Source organism: Chelmon rostratus, chromosome 8 (genome assembly GCF_017976325.1).
Source record: "Chelmon rostratus isolate fCheRos1 chromosome 8, fCheRos1.pri, whole genome shotgun sequence".
In the NCBI taxonomy this organism is placed as follows: Eukaryota; Metazoa; Chordata; class Actinopteri; order Chaetodontiformes; family Chaetodontidae; genus Chelmon; species Chelmon rostratus.
In genome coordinates, this window is record NC_055665.1 from 5835760 (window position 1) to 5860453 (window position 24694).

At 42.5% G+C, this 24694-nt stretch overlaps 1 protein-coding gene across 1 annotated transcript in view; it reads left to right on the top strand.

Annotated features, from left to right (window-relative positions):
- The first annotated feature begins 926 nt into the window (after positions 1-926).
- The window catches only part of sv2a (synaptic vesicle glycoprotein 2A), a 29331-nt gene continuing 5563 nt past the window's right edge, over positions 927-24694 (top strand). The window contains exons 1-9 of the mRNA XM_041942756.1: positions 927-1536; positions 12493-12673; positions 15177-15328; positions 17126-17259; positions 19103-19192; positions 19805-19912; positions 20625-20713; positions 22202-22366; positions 22860-22993. Coding sequence (XP_041798690.1) covers positions 927-1536; positions 12493-12673; positions 15177-15328; positions 17126-17259; positions 19103-19192; positions 19805-19912; positions 20625-20713; positions 22202-22366; positions 22860-22993 — 1663 coding nt within the window. The remainder of the gene's footprint in view (positions 1537-12492; positions 12674-15176; positions 15329-17125; positions 17260-19102; positions 19193-19804; positions 19913-20624; positions 20714-22201; positions 22367-22859; positions 22994-24694) is intronic.

Below are 24694 nucleotides of genomic sequence, written 5' to 3' on the forward strand. Positions count from 1 at the left end.
GGGCAGCATCACGCTGACAGAAGTGTCGCAGAAAAGAGCACGGTGGCCTACCTAGTATGATGGAAAGGGGGGGTTTGAGCCAACAGGAGGAGGGGAGGATGAAGATGGATGAGTAAAAGGAAGGTGTTGAGACACTGATGCTGTTAATATTTCACTAAGAAGAATAGTATGAGACCTTCTATACTGTTAAATGTTTCAGTCCTTTCCTGTTTAGTGATCTGTGTCCTAAAATGACTAATTCACACCACCATGAAGGACCATTATGATCTGACTTCCTAGTAAATGTCTGGTTTTCACATTAATCACAGATTGTAATCACGAGTATCCTCAGTTGGAACTTCAATCGGTAGACCTGCCTCCTATCTGCAGCTCCGCTTGTTAATTACAGATGTCTGTGTCGCAGCGTGGTCCGTTATATGTTGGCCCTGCGGTGTGCCACAGTAAATGCCACGCTGTGATTTGTGCTGGACTGAGGAGAGAGCGATGAGATAACTGCTGTTCAGTCAATATAGGCCACTGAGCTCTGAGACTCAGATGTCAGCACCTTCCTTAAAGCTGTCATGTCCTTTCTTTTCAGCCATTAGTGCTGAGCCAGATAGCATGTCTGCAAATGCAACATGATGGGGATCAACAATGCTGGTGGTTCTTTGTGTTTCAGTATAAATTGGCTGAAAAATGTGCATACAGCAGATGTTTCTGCAGATGAATCATGCTAACACGAACCCTTTTCTTTGCTCCTCCTCAGGATTTGATATCCGAGTGCTCGCTGGCCAAAGTCCAACAGCAGCAGTGCAGTGGAGCAGGGAGCTGTCCGCGGTGCTGAATTCATCAGCTAACAGAAATCCCCATCGCACACTCATGTGCTTGGGCCGCTCCTGATACCTCTCATTCCTTAGCAGCAACTGACCACCACCTCCACATCCAAGATGGACGACGACGGGCGCTACAGAGATGGCCGCTCAGATTTCATCCGCGGCGCCAAGGACATTGCCAAAGTGGCAAAGAAACAGGTGGGGAAGAAGGTGGGGCGCGGCATGGACAAAATGGGCGACGAGTACACCAAGCGCTCCTATAAACGCTTTGAGGAAGAAGATGATGATGACGACTACGCCGGCGTGCCAAGCAATGACGGCGGATATTACCGCAACGACAGCCGGGCCAATGACGATGAAGGTCACAGCGACTCCACCGAAGGACATGACGAGGATGATGAGATCTATGAAGGGGAGTACCAGGGCATCCCGCGGGCCGACTCGGGCAAGGCCGGCGGCATGGACGGGGTGACGGCGACCCAGGCGCAGCAGTTCAGGGATCTGTCAGCCTACGAGGGTGAGAGGAGGAAAGACCAGGAGGAGCTGGCCCAGCAGTACGAGACCATCCTGCAGGAGTGTGGCCACGGGAAGTTCCAGTGGACGCTCTACTTTGTCCTGGGGCTGGCGTTGATGGCAGATGGCGTGGAGATCTTTGTGGTCGGCTTCGTGCTGCCCAGTGCAGAGAAGGACATGTGTCTATCTGAGCCTAACAAGGGCATGCTGGGTAAGATTCACAGACGTCTAAACAAAAAAAACACATCCTTCTATAAAACCATTTATAAAACACCTAACAGCACATGGGAGGAGGGATTACACACAAAAACTCTGTAGTACCAACACAGAAACAGTGTTTCTGGCCACTGAGCAACTGTTCGACTCATCTACTGTCTTCTGCCCCCTTTTTCTCTGTTTATTCTCATCTCAGTGGCTCCTCTGGGAGTTTATGCCACCGCTTCACATTTAATCTCTGTCTTATCTCAGCAGTTACCTTTACAGCTTACCCCCCAGTAATTGCTTTTCTACAGCCTTGTTGGCAGAGGAAGTGCAGCTATTTAAGATTCAACTGCCCGTGCAGCTTCTGAACAGCAGTAGAATTTTAAATCGAACGCTCAGCCAATGCAAACACAGTGACACACACTGTGTTTGTGTATGTGTGTGTGTGTGCGTGTGTGTGTGTGCGTGTGTGTGTGGAGATGATTTTAGGCACACTTTTTTTCCAAATGTAATGTATCTGTCTGCCTCCTCACAGTACATGCTGCCTGTCTGTTGCTGTGTCTGTGTCTCTGTGTGCTGTGAAGTGGGCAAAGACCTCGTGATCATTTCCTATCCTTAGGGCCAATGTCCAATCAGAGTCCAAACAGGCCTCACCATCTGTCATTGGCTGCCCAGCAAGGACACCGTGAACAAGGGCCAGAGGTCTCCTGAGGATAACAAATTCATTTAGCTTACGCGAAGGACATAGATATGACTGTTAGTGTGTATTTATCAAACATGTCGGGAGATACAAAGATTTTCCACATAGAGAGATATTGTATTGGTTCTTCCAGTGGATCAAATATAGAAAGCTTGACATCACCCTGAATGTTCCTGTCCAGATTCATTGGATCTTGCAGAAAAAAAGTCTGTCATCAGTGACATTTTACAGTGTGCAAAGTGCACACTCACTCTTTGGTGGGTTGTTGAAAGAAGACTGAATTTTAGGAAATGTAGTAAATCACTGAAGGAGACATTTACAATGTGAAATGAGATTATATGCTAAGCATCAGCAGGCTAATATACACAACATCATCTGTAAATACGATTTATACCTGATTTAAAATGCTGATGAATCAGATTAATTCAGATTTTAGCTGGAAAAAAATGCTGCTGAATCCACATAGACCAAAAAATGGTTTGAAGTAAACAAGAAAAGTGGACAATTAGAAAGTTCAAAAGTTCTGTTGAGCTGAATGAATCCGAAACAGTAGTAACCTCATGATATCGCGACATGTCCTCAAGTGTTCAGTTGCATTATTTAATTTTGATGAATTAGATGAGATCTAATTACATAATTTCCATCGCCCTCGCAGGGTTTTGACTGTTCAGCTGCACTGCTGCCACGTCGATGAACACTGTCTCCCTGCAGATGGGGGTGTCTGTGTATTGAGTGTCTGTGCTGTTTAAAGATTATCATCGTGGGTTCAGCACTAGCTCTGGCTGGAAGGATGTTGTTGAATAACACTGATGCTAACAGTGCTAACTGTCTGCTGCTGGTCAGGAGCTGCCAGGTTCATGAGGACGTTTTTTCAACTGCAGTTTTTCCGTTTCTCTTCCTGATTGTTTGCAGGTGATCCTGTAACAAACACATTTTTAACAATCAGGCAATACTCCTGTTGTTGAGTAGTAATAATGTGCACATTCCCGTTTTCTCTGTTAGGCTGCATTGAAAATTGGAGCGCATACATATACATAAGTTCACAGGAAAATATATAAAGTACACACACACACACACACACACACACACACACACACACACACAGCTACATTTGGCAGGCATCCATGCCTTTAATTGGTTACTGGGTTGTGTGATTTTCTCAGTGGTCCATGCAGAGGACAAGGTATGGATTGCAGTGCCGACAGTTACAGCGACCGGCCTGCGTTCGAGGGAGTGTCTCTCTGCTCATACGTCCGTAACAATTTGCATGTGCATGTGTGTCACACTGTGGTGACAAAAAAAAACCCAGCAGCAGCTTTAATACCAGTGTGGAAAAAAAAAAGTAAAAGTTCATTCATGTTTTTCCTTAAAGTGGCTTTAATCAATGCTCTGATATTAACAGCAGATCAAATGACTCTGTCAGTCAAAGTGATTAACAGAGAATTAGCACACTGGCATCTTATCATTTTCAGCTCAGTGTTTTTTTCTTTTCTGGTCTGCAGCTTTGCTGGTTTGGTTCACTCTCGCCTCTCAAATAGGACAGTTTCGGCGACAGAAAGCAGCTGTTCTGAATTAAATATCTCTGATCAATGCACTGTGTGCTGCATGCTCAGCATCAGACAGTACACAAAGTTAGATCTTTGACATGAACATGAAGCATTTAGCAGCTAAAAGGGAAGATATTTCCATTAGGAGTTGGTGGAGACCAAAAACAGCTAAAGGGAGTGTCAATATTGAACTTATATTCATTAGGGTGACCATAGAAACGACTAAATTGATGGTTATGTGCTCCATAACTGCTCATTGTGTAATTATGCAACTCTTTCCTAACAAGTTTACAATATCAGTTTTATCATTGTTGTGTTCACAGCTCTTTTCCATTGCCCCCAGATGCCCAAAAAATCATTTACTGCAGGTTTAAGTAAGCCAATACTGTAAGTATTAGCAGTAAAATGTAGCCCAGAGTTAAAGATGAAAGCACCTCATACCTTGAATTACATTTTCATGAAGGAAAAGAAGAAAAGAAAGAAGGAAAAAAAAGAGAGGGTGAAATAAGAACAGAAAGAGAGAGACAACTGAGAAAAAAATTTATGAGGAAAGAAGGGCGGAAGGAAGAAAATGAGAAAAACATTAAAAAAGTGTACTTTAGTGAGGGAACGGATGGAAAAGGGAAGGAAGACGTGCAGAAAATTAGGATTTTAAGTATAACTGGTCACTGCAGCTGCCAGTAAGTAATTTACTTGCATTACTTTTGAGTAAATATACTCATTTACTTCCACCTGATCTATTACATTCCTCCCTCCCTCCCCTCTCTTTGTCTGGGTTTGTGTCATGCCAGGGGGGAGCCAGTAGGGAGACACGACCGTCCCCGATTCCCTCCCCTCCCCCTGTTATGCAACACGCCTGACTCATGCTAGAGAGCCTCCTCTGCTCATGCCTCTCTGCATCCCATGATTCGTAGTGTCCTCTCACCAAACCCTCCATCCCCCACCCTCTTCTTCTCCACCCGGTTCAAACAGAGTTTCGCAAAGTTCGGGGCTGGAGAATAACATGCACTCTGCGTGTGTGTTGCTGTATGTGTGTGACAGAGAGCGTCTGCATGTGTGTGAGCGGTAATCGCCTGCAGAATATTAAATCCCTTCCAGCAGAAAACATTCAGATGTACCCAGAGTGAGGAGTTCAGAAGTAGAAACACACACAGTTAGACAAAAACCCCTCCATCTATAAAAAGCCACGCTCTCAGCTATTTTAACGTTATCGTGGTCTTCGGGCATTTTCAACTGTGTTAGATGTGTTGTAACATCTCACAGATCCCACATTCATTGCATCTTTCCAGAAACACAGCTATTTCAGCTCAAGTAAGGAAATTAAAAGCAGGAAAACCAGAGCGAGGCTTTCAAATGACAGCAGCGATGCCTGCGGTGAAGGGTTTTTTTTGCACGTCGAGCTGGAGGAGACACTTTCACGGGGCGGCAGAGGAGCTCTCAGTGGTTGTCATTGGTTTGTCCTTGTTGCGAGGCTGCCGAGGTTGCATCTGCAGCGTGTTTGGTTTGCCGTAACGGGAAGAAGAAACCGGGGTTTGTTGTGTGCGGCGGCGGAAGAGATTTCTAGAAAAGTGCTGGATAAGCATAAGCACTTTTAATGTCAAGTAGATTTCACACTGCTGAGCCCTTGGTGTAGTCTGGCTGCTCAATGGTGCCGCCAAGGGGGGGGCTACGGGCACCCACCCACAGACCCCCACCTGCGGGATTTTTGAACACACTATTGCATCTACAATCTTCGCTCTGTGCATTGCGGCTACATGCTTAATTAGCTATTGCACAGTTGCTCCTGAGGCTAAAAGGAACCTTTGTGTATAATAATGTCTCCTTGGCCTTTTAATGAACATAAAATCAAGAAGTGAGATCAAGGATGAAGGGAAACAGACAGGATGAGGAGACGATGTTCGATTCTTTGGCTCCTGTGGGAGACGCTGGCAGAGAGGAAACTGTGGGCAAAGCAGGTTGTATGCAATAGCCTGCTAGATATAATTAGCTAGTTCAGCAATTAAATTTTGGTACACATTATTATAGATGGAAATGAGTGTCTGAAAGGAATTAGCCTTGGATATTAGTATTCAGCTTGCATCTGACAGTAAATATGCAAGCTATCAGGCAACAGATGCTTCTATTTTTTCTCTCTTTGGCAATAATGTTTTTCATTTCCCAGTATATTTGATCAGGATTTCTAAATTGATGCTGAATTTACATTTTAGCTGATTTTATCCACAGCAACTGAGAATAATAGAGGCTGTTAATAGAATGCAAACTAGATCATGCACACTGCATGCAACAAATAAGAAGCCTGGTAACAGATGCATTTAAATACCACCCAAACAAAGCTTTCCCGTCTGTAGAATTGGTGTTGCACCACCACTGGGGGTGAAATGAAGGTGCTGGTGTTCATGTGCCAAATGCAGGTAATAATCCACCCAGCCTTTGAAGGTGTGTTAACCAGCTGCTGCAGTGTTTGTTTTGCATTCACATCACAGCGCTCACTGTGAATGGGTGAGACCGCCGCTGTAAAACTGTTATATCTAGTTGTTTAGCGTTGGTCTGGTTAGCAGCGAGCAGTGTCCGAGTTCGAGTCAGCTGACGAGGGACTGCATTCTCCTCCGGTGCTGCAGAGCTTCGGCCCCCGGCTCATTCAAAAAGCCCTGTGCGCTCTGGCAGAAAGGGAAAACCGGCTATTAATAGTGGCCCCCTGCCCTGCCCCCTCCCTCGCCCATGTGCACAGACACACAACCCAGCAGTGGCACACACTTTTTCTTTCCATGTTCATCCACACACACACTACCCTGAAGCCTTCGGGAGCTTGGTCACAGCGCAGACAGGCCACCATCCTCCCCTCCTCTTCCTCTGTCCTTTTTTCTCCCTCTTCCTCCTGCCCTTCCCCCCACTTCCCGTCCAGAGTGCCGAGGTGCTCGGCTGTCTGAAGACTCCTGCTTCTCTCGTCCTTTCGCTCCTCGTTTGGCTCATCTCTCTCTCACTCTTAGCTCTGGAATAAAAACATTACCACCAACAGGAAAATTTAAACTGTGTGAATCTGTCCAATAAATAACACATGAATCAGCGGTTGGCGGCTTACGGCTGCTGCGCGATTTGAAATGCAAATGCTGATGAGAGCAGAGTCACTGTTGGGAGAATATGTGTCACCCTCAAACCTCGTTACGGCCTTTCAGCCTCCTTGTTGCTGTTTTCATGATGCTGAAAACAGACAAAAGCTAATGGCAGACGTGCTGAGTTTAAAGGGTTGTAGCCGGGGCAGTGTGGGTAACCTTTCTTTCAAGTCAAAGCACGAAAGGCTTAAAAAACATTTACCACAAAATCAACTTGCTGCCCTTTTTTGGGCATTTTACCACATTTTACTCCCTGATTTACACTTTGTAGTGCATCTCCCACTGCTCCTTAGTGGTAACTCCCATATTTGAGGTCAGATAACTGAAGAGCCAGTATAGGAATCCCTCACCAGCTTCCCACCTGCCAACACTGCTGCTGGGGATTAGACCTGAGTGTCTGAAGACTCAGGAGCTTCCATCAAGATACTATGTCAACTGACTTAAACCTAAATTTATTTACACATCCAGCAATTAGGGAACAACATTAGTTTTAAAGTCCAATCATTTTTGGAGCTTTTTAGCTGAAAACAGCTGCAAATCGCGCCCAAATACAACGCCGATGAGAGTAAACCAAAAGAAACTAAAGATGCTATGAAGCTCCACAGGGATGAGGGGAGGTGCAGAGCTAACTAATAATTCTGTGTGGGTTCATCATCACAAGTGACTTCACAAACAAGCAGCCGTGTAATCCATTGTTAATGTCAAAGTACTGATGGCGTTAAGTATCTTTACCTTCAGGTCGGACTGAATTGCTACAGATTTGTTTGCTTTGTACCTTTTGTGGTGGAACATGAGGTACAAATTGGGTCACAAGAGAGCCCATTATGTGACTGTATAGGACATTTGTCCTAAAATATGCTTGTCAGGACAAACATGTCCTCTCCTTGTGCCTTTTCTTTTGAGACAACTGTTATAATATCCTGTCAAACTGCTGCAATTCAACAAAAAGACAAACTCAAGCTGTCATTACTGAATATGTCTGTTATAGTGCGAATTGGTGTTATTTAGTGGCCAAACTGCAAAGTCACAAAGTGCCATGCCTTTATATACAGATGACGGCAGATTAGGCTTTCAAACTTTCCTCGTAAGACTCCTAATCAATAAGTTGGTATGTAATTTATCCTGCAGCTAAATGCAGCTGCTGATCTATTCTAGCCACACTGATAGACAAACCTGAGCCCTCTGAAAATGACGACAGAGGGAGGTAGGAAGGGACGCAGAGAGAGAGAGAGACGGTATCCAGTTACAGCGAGCGCTGAAAAGGTTGACGGGTCAACACGGAAGTCAGATTCCCAGACTGCATCTTACCAGGAGGCTTGAGAGGAGAGGCTCGCTGTAAGGCCCGTCCTGGTCACTGTGGTTGTCTTTCTGTCTGTCCTGTCTACCTCCACGCTGCTGCATTGCGGCGACAGCTATTGAGCCCAGTCATCGTCCCCGGCTCGTTGTTGCCACTACGAGCTGTATTGTCAGGAGAAGGAGGCTCACAGCTGTCTCTCTGCCCCGCCAGGGTGAAACACATGCAGATACACACTCACCACCCACGCACAGGCAATGGCGGACATCATAAAACACTACAGTGTATGAGAAAATGGGAATATTGAGGCAAACGCAGGAGTTCATGCATGCAAATGAGGGGCTACATTCACACACACACGCCTGCAATCATGGAAACACGCCAACACATGCACACAAAGAATCCTCTGCAATCAATCAAACAGTAGAGTGAAAGTCACCTTCTTCCCCAATTCAGCACTGCAGTGTTTACACAGAAATATGCAGAGAGACAGAGGGAATGAGTCACACACACACGCACACACACACACTTTTATCAATGCCTTTAAAGGTCTTTTCATCTGGAAGGAAGGGACACCCCTCTTTGTATCATTCCAAGTCAAGCACATCCCTCCTCAGTGCTAAACTTGGCTTTTTTCTGCCTCAGCATTTCCAGTAATCCTAGTGAATACAATCTGTGCATCCAGCTTCATCAGCCAAACACTTAGCTTGTTAAGGCCGTTTGATGGATTATCTTAGCTCATCCAACAGATCAGTTTAAAGCCTATGTGGACTTAAATCCTGGACGTAGGCTGTGAGGTGAGGTAATTGCCCCCAGGATGTCTGGCTCATCCGCCTGGCTCATTTATTCCTTTTAGCGAAACAAAGCCGAGGCTGATTTGTGTCATTTGCAGCAAACAGTATCAGCTGTTGTGATGTGATTCCCATTAGGTGGAGTAACAGCTTGCACCCTCATTGCTGCTGGGTGTCTCCTTGATTTTTGGGGTAAAGAACAGCGTACAGCAAGCTGGTCATTACAGCAAAGTCAGCTGTAGCATACAGAATGAGGCATATTGCAGTACTCTGACTTATTGCATCGGCCATCAACAGATTCCACTGACTCTGGTTTGGTGGTCGTTAAAAGTGAAGCAAATTAGATGCAGCTATCTGCTTCAGATTTTCCTCATAATGGTGAAACTACCAAGAAATGAAATTAGAATCAGCTTCTAACCACCACATAATCTTTCAACAGATTAAACTGAAGGTTCTGTCTTATTGAGTCAACATCAGTTTTACAAAACAATTTCAACTTAAGCTCCACTTTCTCCACGTTCTGGAGCTTTGGACCCTATCTCATGGTCTTCATCCAGCCCAGTAGCCTACGAATTACTTCACCGCACCTCATGATTTGCCTCCAGAGCCCATGCAGCATGCCGTAGTTTATCTCTTCCTTCCAAGACGGTTACAAGTCACGGAGCTAAATCTGTTTTATGATCTGACAGTGCTGTGGTTGAGCTGGTAGCTCCAGGGCACTGGCACAAGTAGGTTTAAGCACTGAAACGACACGGGTACGCTGAGGGAAAGGCCGTGGTTTGGGGCTAAATGACTCCATTAAGGTTGGGAGATCGTGGGAACAAAAGCATTGACTGTCAGTTGAAAACAGGAAATTAACAGCGGTGTTCAGCAGAGTTCAGTGTTTTTTGCCAACCTTGTCCCTTCATGGACTTCGTCACGCTACAGTAACATCACCTGATGTCCTCCTTTGCTGCAGTCAGAATAATTACAGCTGCTACAGGGTTTTTTCACTTGTTGGTGGCATCTAATGCAACAACTGATGTTGTCATTCTTCATGAGAGGACAGTCTTTTGTAGAAAAGCGAGAAAAATGTTGTTATCGGGCTTTAAAAGACTGAACATGATCCAGGGTTTTGTGGAATCATCCTGTGTTCTCATCTATTGATGAGGTTGCATCATTATATGGAACCGTGGATGTTCAAACTCCACATTATTGTGAATGCTTTAAGGATTTCTCATCTATATTAGCTTCAGAGTTAAGCTTTATGCTAGAAAAACGGAAGTTGACAAAACAATCTCAACTGAGAAACAATCAGAGGAGAGCGTGAAGGAGACTGCAGGCAGACGAGATCAAATCTCTTTACTGAAAATTACAAAGCAGGAGCTGGCAAACAGAGCAGATAAATCAACAAAGACGGAATGGAAAACTGGAGTAAAATACAAACTAAACTGATTAGGGGACGGGGTGCAGGTGGAGAGATGGGCGGAGGAGCTCAGGTGAGAAGAATGAAACAGGAGACCAGGGCAGGAGCTGATTGGCTGGGGAGAACGCTGGGAAGAGGCAGGGCTAACGAGGCCGATGCAGGGCAGGTGTGGGGACAACGTGGGAGAGAAAAACTGTGCAAACAGCCAAAAAAAGCTCCAGAAACCACAAACCAGACATGGTTGAAAGCTCTGGAACAAGCCTTTTGGTTGAGATTGTCTTGTCAATTAATCAGCCATTTGTGTGCTGCAGTAATGAAGGAGTGTCGTCTTATTAACACAAGATGCTGTCAGTTAGTCAACTCGACGTCTTGCCTCTGATGCAGTTTGATTAGCTGTGAAATAGTGGACTCTGAGGAGCTGTGTGTCTTTGTGCTGTAATTTGCCCATTAATAAAAAAATGCAGCATAGATGTAAGATCACTAGATGTTTACATACAGAAAACTCAGAATGACATTTGAATGCGGATGTCAGGAGCAGGCACTGTACCCTGGCCTCAGAGTGATCGCACCAATAACTCGTGTCACTGCAGGCTCAGGCAGCGGCAAGACTGTTGACAGGATGTCAATAAGGTGTGTGCGTGTGTGTGTGTGTATGCGTGTGTGTGGGAGCATCCTCACTGCCGCAGAGGGAGAGAGAAAGCTTGAGAGGCCGACAGAGAGAGGCTGGCGTGGGATGTGACTCATGTCAGCACCTCGAATCACAAGACCGAGTGAACACCGGTGATGTTTGCTCCTGTTATCAGCCGGTCTGCTCCCATCATGTTCAGTCTGTGCTGTGTCAGCTGAGGTGATACTCCAGGAAGAAAGATGTTTCTGGTAACGTAATCCAGGAGCTGTTAGATGTTAGGAGTCATCTTTGATCCCAGTATTACTTTTGATTGTTATGTTAACGGAGAACATGTTGGGAAATACAGGTGTCAACGTTTTTGCCGAGCGTTAGGTGAGACGATCTACAGTGGCCTGTAGCACTCTGGTGTTGATATGCTAATCATAAAGCTACAGCTAGCAGGCGATTAGCATAGGCTAGCATTTAGGCTGGACAAAATAGCTAGCCTGACACTATTTAAAACAAAAAATATGGCAACCAGCAACTAAAGCTCAGTAAGTAGCATGTTTAACATGTTAGATCTCATGTGTTTAATCTGCACATAGGTAGAAATGTAAAAACAACAAGTTGAGCTCTGCACCGCTGCGCTATTTCTTAGCTTTATGCTAATAGCCTCCTGATTCTAGCTCCATACTTGGAATACAGAGATGTAATCTAAGAATTAGATCATTTTTATTCATTTTTTTATATTGGAATATTGATTTATATGGGAAAATAGTTATCCATGTTTCATCTTTCCACAAATCGATTACTAAAACTGAGACCATGACGGGAAGCAATGAAAGCAATCACACAACCCTATTTTAATATCTTTGCATTGACTTTCAGTTGATGTTAGAATAGGTTTTAAGATACTACTTTCAACGCGCTGCTTGGTCTTACGATTGTGCATTTGCTGTCAGGACCCTCAAACCTGAAACCTGTTTATATCCCCCTCAGTGACTTTCTCTCCAGGAATAAAAAAGGTGTTTTCGATAAGCATTTTCCAATCTTTCTGTGTCTGCTATGTGTTTCTTAATGAATTCTTTGTGAACTTCTTTATGCAGTGCAAATGATTTCTCCTATCATGTTTGAGTCATTTTTTAAAGCTGTTATACATAAAGGTTATTATTATTCTCACCTCGACTCCACCACCCCTCTGCTGTGGTAGAAGACAGTTCAGATGATTTTGCTGCACTCATCTCTCTGTTTTGTGCTTTATGAAAAATACTTCAGTAGTCCAATAAGGCTTCACATCAGCTAATAGACTGGGCATTGGAAATTTAATGAGAGTGCAAGTGAGGGCTGGAAGTAATATCAATGAGTATACTGATGAATAATACCTTATTATCATGTCCTCTCTCTCTCTTCCCTCCCTCATTATCTCCTCCCATCACATTCCCTGCCATTACGCTCTTCCTCTCTCTTCTTCCCTCTTTCCTCCATGGCTTCGATGCCCTCTTTCTCCCTCAGGTCTGATCGTGTATCTGGGTATGATGGTCGGGGCCTTCGTGTGGGGCGGCCTGGCTGATCGGATTGGCCGACGGCAGACCCTCCTCATCTCCCTCTCCATCAACAGCGTGTTTGCCTTCTTCTCGTCCTTCGTGCAGGGCTACGTCTCCTTCCTCTTCTGCCGCCTGGCCTCTGGTGTGGGGTAAGGAGACAGATGAGTCACACACAGGCACAGCAGCCAGGGCTGGAAATGACAGTCACGACCACTGTGGTGCATCAGTTCACTTGACAGGCTGAGCAATGCCACATGTCAGAGGACCGACGAAAATACTGTGCTCATTTTAAAAGGAAAAATGCACCCGCAGATACTTGGATGTCTGGTGTTTACTGCATTTCTGGGGCTATTTTGCAATCAGGTGTTGGAATTTGCTTTTTGATCTTTTTATTTACTCACTCATTCATTTAGGTCAAGAACCTCCACACAATGAGCCCGTTTTTGATTAAAGTTTGGTGTAAAAGCCATATAAACATAGCTACTGTCACACTCCTTATTTGAAATTAATCATTTGTAGCTTTGGTGCTTTCTGGTCGCTTGAGGCTACCTTTCTGCATGTCGTTGAATGCTGGTGACTCCGTGAAATAGAGGCCTTTGCTCTGACTATCAGGGTCTCACTTTAAAATATGACCTTAAACAGGTTTTAGATGTTTTAGATGCAGTAGGTAAAGTAGTAGTAGGTATGAGCTTATCTAGTTTTAACAGTTAACACCAAATATTTCCTCATGTGATCATGTCATCTAGGTTTTGTCAGTTATGCAAATGAATGAAAAAACATCAACAAAAGCACTATTTGCACTGTGTACCTCTAATTTTAGCATGTGGCGTTGCTCGCGGCTAGATGGATTACCAGCAGGTTGACATTTTTGTTTCCAAGTGAAACTCATCACAGTTTGATAAGTGCCTCTTTGTCCTCCACAGGATGAACTTTAAGGTTGTTTAAGACTAAATACCTGCAAAACTAAGACATTCATATCAGCCTCAGCTCTACTTTGTGCTTAGTAGCTGACATTAGCATACTGATGCACAAAAGTAAGATGTTGAACATGGTTAACATCACCTTGTCAATAGCATATTAGCACTGTCATTGTGGGCATGTTGCCATGTTATTGTTAGCGTTAGCATTTAGCTTAAAGCACTGCTGTGTTAAAAGCAACTACAAGGAACTTCCATTGTGTGTTGATTTTGGCGCCCCCTGTGGACAAAAGCAGTAGTGTTTCCACCACCTCACATTTGTTTTTAGAGTGAATGAAAGAAAGGCGCAACTTAATATTTAAACACAGCTGTTTTCAGGATACATAGCGAGGAGGTAGTGTATCTATTTGAGGCTATATAAGATTAAGTAGACTTTGTTTTAGTACCATAATCCACCAAGCTAATAGATTTGGTTGCTCGGTAAAAGTAATTTTGTGAAGACAGCTAAAGTTATCAATATTCCCCATATTACCCGAGAAGAGGGAAGAGAGGAAGAGGATCAGTTCCGGTTTGGTTTTGAATCCTCTCAAATCCGGCAATTATGTCCGTTGAATGACCGACCAATGCTGACTTTCAATCAGTCAGTCCTTTTCATTTCCTCGTTTAAAATAAAATTCTCTAAAGAAAAATCTCCTTCTGTTCCCCGTCAACTGTTGTTCTGTCTGATTTTGCAGATATTCGGACCGGGGGACAAGCATTAAGAATAACTATAGAGAAACAGTCAGCCTTCTTCTCCTTATGGAGGTCATATAGAGGCATCAGTATTAAATTAAGACTGTTTCATGACTAGTTAAAAACTCTTGTAGTACTGCTCTGCATAGCCCCTAGCATGGAGTTAGACTTATGTTGATGCTACCACCAGGGGGCATCAAAGTCCGACATTTTCAAATCCTTTAGATAATAGCTTTAATGTAAATAAGTACAATGACGACGAAATCTGGCAGTCAACCTACTTATTTCTTTAATTTACATGCTGCATGCAGTTGAATGATTTTAGTTGAGCTTCTCTTTAGCAGTAAGTAAAATAGTGTAGCACAGAGTAAAAAGAATCCACAGACTGTGAAAACGTCCTTTTCTGATGAAATGTTCAGAGCGGCTGATTCATTGTGGATATTGCTGCCATTTGCTGTGTGGTGAACTTTGAACTTTTCCAAGTCTCTATTAACGGTGCTCCTGTTTGGCTGCAGAGCTCCGAGTGTGAGTGTGTTGGCGCCATCAGTTCCCATCTGATTGTAAATTGCTGTGATGTAACATGTGCAGAGGCCGTAAAGATGGCGCTATTGATTGCAGTCGGCTTGGCCATTAAGACGTTAATGTTCAGTCTTAATCAAGCGCGAGGCTTCTCCGTCGTCTCTCGTATCTCACACTCTTTCCTGCTGCTTTTTCTAAAGATCCTGTCCTTTATTTCATTGCCTTTCTGCTGTTTCTTCCTCACTCTCTTTGTTATATTGCTTTTATTTCTACTCTTTTCTTTCTTCACAACATTACCTAATTTGTTTTCTTGCTGCCTTTTTAAATTACCAGTGTCATCTGTCTCGCTTTTGTGTTGCCTCTGTTCTTTCTCCTCTCTCTTATCTCACCCACCATTTGCTTTCTCCTCTGTGTGGATCCTTTCTCATGCTCCTCTTTTAATTGTCTTCCTCCTCTAACTCCTGCCTCCCTCTTTACTCCACAGTATTGGCGGCTCCATTCCCATCGTGTTTTCCTATTACTCTGAGTTCCTGGCCCAGGAGAAGCGAGGAGAGCATCTGAGCTGGCTCTGCATGTTCTGGATGATCGGTGGTATTTACGCCTCCGCCATGGCCTGGGCCATCATCCCACACTATGGTGAGAAAAGCAAACAGACCAGCCAGTCAGGAAATCATTGTCTGAGGCAATATGTGCACCAGTTAGTTAATGTGTTAGATTGCTTAACAGCCATCCTTGTTATCGTTTTATCCGTTTGTGGAGCAGATTCATGATTGTTTCCACTGGACAGAGTGAGAGAGTAGCTCAAAATCTTTTTTAATTACAATTTTTAGGTACTTTTACATTTTTATGCTGCTTAATACTCAACAACATTTCAGATGGAAATATATATGATTTATTTCACACACAGTTACTTTACAGACTGAAATTTTTCCTGTACCACATGTGATCAGCATCTAAAATATGCTGCAGTTTTACAGGTTAATTGACCCAATTTTACACGAAGTAGTTAAAATTAGCTCTACCGTGACAGCATTAAAAGGGTGCGAACATGTTGATGCTCAACAATAGTATTCCCACAATATTTATACACACATATATAGTACATATTTTTGCAAAATGAGTATGTTAAAGTATTAAGTAAGTATTTTGATAGTACCTTTACTTGATTTTACTTGTAATGGAGTAGTTTTATACTGTGATACTGCTCCTGTCACAAGGAAAAGATCTCAATAGTTCTTCCGCTACTGTCATTTGATGCATCATTGTGGACAAAGTACATTAGTGGCTTTCAGGGTTCAGGCATTTTCAGTGTTTTCAGTGTTTTGAGTGGGTTGCAAAATGAGTGTTACCTTAATTTCATCTTGTTTGCCGAAGTCTCCAGTACCTGTCTTAAGAGGGTTAATCACAGATTCGAGACGAGGTTTCAGCCTCTCCATGAACAGATTCTCTCAGATTTGTGTCGATGGTATAAAATTGCAAGTAAACTGCAGCTCATGCTTTTAGCGAGATCATCAGACGGTTTCTGAGAAACTTCAGCCTTGAAATTATATTACATTAAACTAAAGAACAGCTGTGTAATGACCTCCTTTACAGACAGGATCCTGCCACACTGTAAGTCTGTGCTCTGAAGCATTTATGTTTAGTTAGGAGCTACTTATACTATGTCATTACATATATCAGCTCATTATAGCTGCCTCATCTGGGGCTATAGCCAAGGACAGGTAACATCTGTAAACCCCTGTTAAGCAAAAGAACTATACAAAACACATAATAATGAATTATAGATGAATAAATAGATGCTTAATAATAAATAGCGGCACAGGCTTAAAATAAAGTGTCACCATGCAAAAACAGTTGATGCAATATGTTTCTCTTGGTTTTATTCTCTCAAATTTTAGTCAACATCTGGTAATAACTGAGACCAAGTCAAGTCTGAGTCAGACAGCTTGATGCTGGATGGACTTCAGTGTCAGATGCCTTGATAGAGACTAAATAAGATGAACTTTATTAGTCCCCAGCTGGGGAAATTTAGTAAAATGAAGCTGAAAGATTGAGCATGTTCTTTCTGTTGTTATAATTTCCTGTTTATGTCAAGCATCGACCCAGATGTAAAAAGAACACACACATATTGCATATTTCAACTCAGTTCATTTCAACCTAACTGACAGCTCTTTTTACCCAAGTGCTGAGTGAAAAGATCATCATTGTCACGGTGCAAAGAAAAGTAAAATAGTGGCAAAAGGAGATCAAGTTGGCCAACCAAGATCGAGCACATTCACCAAAGTCACCGCAATGCAGTTTTTAATCGACATGCGTACGAGCTGAGCAGTGCAGTTTAAATTGAGGAAGCTTGTTGTGCACAAGTCCTGCAGCTGCCTCTCAGCTCTGGTTTTCTCTGACACCTCCCTCCTCTCGCTCTCTCTCTTCGGTTAGGCTGGAGTTTCCAGATGGGCTCGGCTTACCAATTCCACAGCTGGCGTGTCTTTGTGTTGGTGTGTGCCTTCCCCTCTGTGGCGGCCATCTCTGCCCTCACCACCATGCCCGAGAGCCCCCGCTTCTACCTGGAGGTCAGCCTGACAGCTCTAGCCACACCAATATTCACAAATATTCTTTGAATACAATGACTTCTCGAACGCATAAACAGCCTTGAAAACAGTTGCAAAGTGGAAGATGCTGTGCTGCGTAGTCACTGTCCCAGAATAATTTGAATAGATCAGATAGAGATCCTGGACCAGACCAGACCCAGATCACCGTAGCTCTGTTAATGTGCTGCTAAGTCATAACCACAGCAGATGTTATATTTTCATTTATTCACTGCTTTATACAAACAGAAACTCTTATTTCAGTAGTAATTTGCCCACTTGTTCCTGCGTGGTTTTCATTTGCTTTAACTTTGATGTTTCAAGACCCCTGTTGTCACACACATCCGCCCACACTTCCTTTGATACACACAGACATCAAAAGGCATCAGTGAATCAGTTTAGTACAGTAAATGAAGCTGGCTACAGAGATACAGAAAATACTGCAAATGGACACAAAAAATTTGAATATGTCCACATAAAACAGCATCATATGTTTAGTCTTAATGAGATGTAGGTTTAGAATGAAAGATCATTGAATTCGGGTGTAAGAAAAGCTTTTTTAAAAACATACAGTGGGCCTATATCTCAAGATTTCATTCTGTGAATAAAACTAACTGACATTGTTCGTTTAGAGACGCAGATGTAGAATGTCACACATTGTGCTCACTATTTGGGTTAATTGTACATTAATCGGTTGTTCTGTACTGTTATTGTTAACAGCATTAAATATAATATGTATCAGTTAACTCGCCGATAGAAAAGGGGTCCCTGAAGAAAAACAGTCAGGAACAACTGCCATAAAGGAATAGTTTGACTTTTTGGGAAATGCACATATTTGCTTTTTTTGCAGAGTTAGATTAGAAGATTGACACCACTGTCATGTCGAAGCTGCAGTCGGAAGCTGGTTAGCTTAGCTTAGCATATAGACTGGAAACTGGGGGAAACATCCAGCCTGGCTCAGTCCAGAGGTAACAAAATCTGCTTACCAAGTTTTTTAGATCCTCCTAATAATAAAGTTATATCCTGTTTGTTTAATCTGTATTGGAACAGAAGTTGTCCTTTAGATCCAGCACAACCAAAGATTAAACAAAACGAGATATAATGTGCTAATTAGTGAACTTTAAAGGTGCTGGTAGGCAGAATTTGTTGTTTTTGTACAAAGCCAGGCTAGCAGTTCCCACCTGTTTCCAGTGTTTAAGCTAAGCTAAGCTAAGTGACTGCTGGTCGTATTTACAGCCATGAGAACGGTGCAGTATCAATCTCATCTCATCTAACCCTTAATAATAAAACTAAGAAATGTTTTTCAGAGCTATTCCTTTAAACACATACAGCACACATGCACCATTGACACACAAGCACCAATTATTTTGTCAGGGCAAAGCTGAGTCGAGGTTTTCACATCTTGATTTTTGACATCCTGGAAAATGGAGACGTCTGGTAACATTTGCCTTAATTGGATGCTGAATGTTGATTTTCAACAGATGCGACATTTGAGGAATTGATTTCTACAAAACTGTGCGTTCAAATTTTGTAGCGCCTTCACATCTGTTTGGCACTCACATCAAGGCGTTGTAGACATTCACAAAGTTGCTAATTAATGTTTGAATCACAACATCACTCGCTGTTACACCAGATCATTAACCAGACATAAACGCAGGCTTCACAAACAACTGCAAAGACATGTTAAAATATCGAGTGTGACGTAAGGCTAACGCCACCCTCTGGTAACCTTTCACCCTAACCCTGCTGTGGTTTTAACTTCCAGGTACTACAGCATGAGTGCTGACTAGCATGTTAATTCTTTTTTTTGTTTGTTTCTCTCCTCCAGAATGGGAAACATGACGAGGCGTGGATGATTCTGAAGCAGGTCCATGACACCAACATGAGGGCCAAGGGCTACCCAGAGAGGGTCTTCTCTGTAAGTCGCACTCAAGAATCTTATTGTCGTCATTGTCTGTATGCAGGAAAAAATGTCCTCACACAGTGTGTGTGTGTGTGTGTGTCTGTAGGCTAATACAGTGCAGCAGGTTCTGAGCTCTGTGCTGCATAAATCTGCATATTAATGAGTTCTAGCAGATTTTTCTTTAAACGACTGTAATGCTTCCAGTCACACAGTTCATGTTAATAGTTAAATGAAATACGGTGACAAAAATACTTTACAACCTCTTCTTACTATATTAACGAATAACATTAATTCTGATAACTGCCCGTGTTTAATATATTATATTATTAATGGTGAGAGATTAAGCAGAATAAGTCCCTCTTGTTGTATAATTTTTAGGTTGAATAGAGCCTTTTTATTGTCTCAGGGGTTGTGTGCCTCTGTTGGGGAGCTTGTCTGCTAGCTGCTAAGATTTGTACATTAATGAGCATCTGCAGTATTTCAAAGTGAATGTTTAATGTCAAGCAGCGATGAAAAATTGTATACTGAATGAATTAAGTTGAAATGAAGTTGCTCATGTTTGATGTGACGTACATGTCAAAGCAACAATTCAAACTAAAGAATAAATGATTGTGCTGTTGTTCCCAGGTGACCACCATCAAAACAGTGAAGCAGATGGATGAACTGGTGAACCTGGGCGATGGCGCCGCCTGGCATGAGAAATGGAGGATAAAGCTCACTTCACTTTTCCATCAGGTGATAAACCCTTCAGTTTGTTTTATTTCACTGGTTCTTATGTAGGAATATTAACTGTACATTGAAACAAGGAAACACGCTGAGGGCAGATCAGCACTAATGATTTGTAGATGTTTGATGATGCTAAGCTGCTTGCTCGTATAAAATATGTCTAATATGTCTTAAAAACTCTCAATAATAAATTAATAAGTGGGGAAAAGATTGAGAGTTTAAAGAGATGAACAAAAAATGTGTCAGATCATAGAAGTAGTTCACATTCAAAATGTGGTTACAGCAGCTGAGATCTGTTCCTCGCAGCAGCTTTCATCAACTTAGAACTAGGAATTAGGATGCAATAAGCTTAGTTTAGCATAACCACTGGAAGAATGGAGACACGGCTATCTTGCCTCTGTCTAGAGCACACAGTCAGCGTTGCAGGACTCTGCTCAGCTCAGGCTCTACTGATGTGATAATTCTCTTTGTCTTTGTGGACGATGTGTATTTAGTGGCAGGACGTGTTTATCTCTCAGCTTGTGCTGCAAAGGATGTCTCACTTTGTTTACTCTGTGCCTGGGAGGGGATTCTGGGACATGCTGTTTATTTCTTGCAGCTGATGAAAGAAACTTGTTTTCCGAGACGTCTGGTGAATGTTTGCTTTTTCTCTGACTGTACTGTGTATTTACTGTGTTCTCTCTGTGTCTATGTGTTTGTGTCCATGTATGTGTTCCTTCAGGTGTGGAGTAATTTCCAGACTGTTTTCTCCCCCGAGTACCGCCGCACCACCTACATGATGATGGCTGTGTGGTTCTCTATGTCCTTCAGGTGAGATTAGGCTAAAGAACGGTGCACCGCTGCAGGTTTTTCAGCTTCGGCTTAACAGCTTGCTGTCAGGTAGCTGTGGGTGATCTGAATGCAGAGGAAGCGCTCATATGTCCATGATTAATGACAAGGCGTGGCTGCACCTGTCAGGTTCATATTTTCGGATGAGCAATTACTCCAAACAGCTTTTATTAGATTTGATCTTATTAAAATGAAACAGCAACACAAAAAACTAGAAGTAAGGAGGCCAGTGAGGAATATTACATTTTGTATCAATACTGCTGATACACAAGAGTGTCTCTCTTTGTAGGTCAGAATAAAAGTAAGTATTGCCTATAAGTAATAACTTTAGAAACTTAAAATAGGGCAAGTTTTCAGATCACGAAGTAACAGCAAAAATACTACATTGTAAAATACTCCATTACAAATAAAACCGTACACATTATGTTATTATTATCAAAATATGTTAAAAGTAGAAATATTGTTATCCAGACAAATGTGAGTGTGACTTTATTGTATGTATTGTTAATTTAATGCATTAATGCATACGTAGCATTTGCTATTGCATACGGAGCTAATGTTGTCTACTCTTGAGTGTGTAATCTATGAAGCTGCATCATGTTTTTTAAATTCATAAAGTTAATAATCTGTGAAGTAAAAGCAGTGGAGTAAAATTACAATATTTCCCTCTGAAATGTAGTGGAGCAGAGGCATGAAGTTGCACAAAATGCTAATAATGGAGGGCCTCAAACTGTACTTAAAGGAATAGTTGCACATTTTTAGAAAAATGCTAATTTGCTGGCAGATTGTAAGGTGGGAAGATCGATACCAATCTCATATCAAGATGCTAAATGTGATGCTATAGCCAGCAGCCAGTTCGCTTATCTTAGCTAAAACAGGGGTAGCAGTTAGCAGAGGTTACAAAATCCAACTGGTAATATCGCTAAAGCTCATTAACTAGCATGTTATAACTTTTTTGTTTGGTCAGTAAAGTGGGATGCATGCACAACCATTTATTTGCTATTTGCAACCTCCTGGTTGTCTGGTAACCGCTCAGAGCTGAGAAATAATGTGGCATGTGACCCAAAACAGGATCACAAATTATAACTGGTTAACAAATGTGATATATTGAGTTAATTAGTGAGTTTTAGAGCGGATTATGTTGATGTTGGATAGAGACTGCTGCTAGCTGTTTCCACTGTTTCCAGTCTTTGTGCTGTGCTAAGCTAACCGGCTGCTAGTGCTACCTTCATTTTTAACAGGTAAATATGAGATTTAAGTCTGCTACAGTACTTTGCTAAAGCAAATACAAAACATTCACTGATTTTACCTGACATTTTTATACAGAGTGTGCAATAGTGGAATTCATAGGGTGCACAGAAACACTGCTGATAGAGGCTTCATCATTCCTCTGTAGTTCTGTTTCTGTATATTTGCCTTTTCTTATCTCACTTTCTCTCCATCTCTCTCCTCCTCCTCCTCCTCGTCCAGCTACTACGGTCTGACAGTGTGGTTCCCCGACATGATCAAGTACCTGCAGAAGCAGGAGTACTCCTCACGCACCAGGGTTTTCGTCAAGGAGAAGGTAGAACATGTCACCTTTAACTTCACCCTGGAAAACCAGGTCCACCGCCAGGGAGAGTACTTCAACGACAAGTGAGTCAGCTGCATCCCTGTTTTTAATTGGTCAGGTACTGTTTATTCCAAGAATATTCCGCAAGCTTCATTTTTATATTTCTCCAATACCTGGTGGATGAATTTATTCACAAAGTGTAAATACTTTGTGATGGATGACAAGAAACCAGATGAAAATATGAGTGAGGGTTCAGCAAATGTTTTATTCTGAACATTGCTTTGATTGGATGAAAGCCCTGCAGACTTGTTCATGTTTAACAAGCCTGTCTTTGATGTTTCCTCTGACCTTGCCTTTTCAACCTGAACCCTGCATGTGATTTCAGCTGTTCCAATTCAAACAGTCATATGGTAATTGAATATCTGACAGCCTCACAGTTTCAAACCCTTGATGAAAGACTTGTCTCTCTCTTTGCATCCTCCTTTTGTCTTCCTCCGCTCTCCACTTCCATGTTCTGTTCATCCCTCTTTGCCTCCATTTCTTGGTTCCATCGTCCCCATGTGTGATTACTTGCAGATTTATGAACCTGAAAATGAGGTCTATGGTGTTTGAGGACTCGCTGTTTGAGGAGTGTTACTTTGAGGACATCACCTCCAGCAACACCTTCTTCAAGAACTGCACCTTCATCGCCACCCTCTTCTACAACACAGGTAGGACACACACACACACACACAGGATGATGTGGATGATATGGGCATCAACATTCAGCTTTACAGCAAAAACATCTGCAGTGTCTGTGATGCATGAATGAGCGGACGGCGTGCTGCAGGGATGTGGCGTGGTGCAGAAAGCAAGTGCGAGCAAACCAACAGAGGAAGACAGATGAATGTCTGCCCGCCCCCACCCTGTCATGAAGTTAGGGAATCCTGTCCACAGAGGATCATCACAACGTTTTCACAAAGTTTATGCACATCGCGTTTTAGTGACACATTTTTTTTTTTACGACTTGCATCAGTTTGATGCTGATTTCTGCTCTTCAAAAGGAGAATAAACTCTTTTGAAAATCGAAATGTGGTGTAAGCTGTGCTATAAATGTGAGCTTGTCTTTCCCATCTCTCTCTCTGCCCTTATTCTTTCTGTGCTATTTATAGTGCTCTCAAAGAGCTCCTTATAAATAACTTTAATTAAAAGATTGTGTGAGTACAGTGTTGTCATCTAGTATGATGGATGGATGATGTTGTCATTGGTTTTATTAAGACATAGTACCTGAACCATTTATAATCAACACAATAGCCCTGGTCATGTTTTTGCTTATTATATTCAGCTTAATTGGACAGCCAGTATTTTCTGCCTTGCCTTCGCCTGATCTATAAAAGAGCAGCAAAGTCAGCTCCAACTGTTTGTTAAAATGGCTCAATTACTTTCTTTTCCCCTCCCCACTGACTCCACTGACTGACTGGCACTACACCAAATACAGCTTGGCAGCAGGACCGCAGTGTCTCCTAGCAACCCAGACTGAATCCTCCATTATTTCAGCTTTAAAGCCGTGGTGCCATCTCTCACCTCAAACCTTATGATCGATTTTTCTCCTCCGAAATGACACAAAAGAAGTCACATGCAGAAAGCAGACAAGAGCCGTATCTTTGTGCATTTTCGAAAGGGGACGACGTCCACTAGAGATTCAGCAGCTGTGTCCACACATACGGACACTTGCACACAATAGATGTATCAGCCAGACCTTCCGCTGGCTTTGTTAGTTGTTTACGGTCTCGACACACGTCGAGCAATCACTCACAGCTGCTATCAGTGGCAGCCAGGGGTTCCTCATTAGAATGGGATTATGAAACATGTTTTCTTATTAATGTTTAATCTCTTGTTAGGCTCCCTGTTCAGAACTTATGGCTGTCTCATAGTTGCCATAATAGACTGGACCTTATTATCACAATGTGGCATGATGGCAACAAACGGCAAGACTAATGCTGCTGTGCTCCACATTTTAGCCTGTATGTGCCGAGCCAGAGGTTTAAAGGGCTGTTCTCCAGTTTGTCAACCCATTGTTTTATTACTGCAAGATGTCAATAATTTGGAAGATGGTATTCATATTCACATTTACTGCAATAGAGTGACTCTTGGCAGATTATCTTGGGCTTTGATTCTACGCTGAAAAATATTTTTATAGAATAAAACACCCGTTGGGTTGCCAGAAATGAGTTGAAACGCTGTAGATACTTTCTGTTGGCCCAAATAATCAAATAATCACTTCTGACAATTTGCAACTTATTAGTATCAAGTCAAAAAATCATTGTTGGGGGCTTTACAGCCTGCACAACATACACCCTCTGTTCTTAGATAACAGATTCAGATAAAGAAATAATCCACATGCCCCTTTATAGTAAACAAATGGGAGAAGA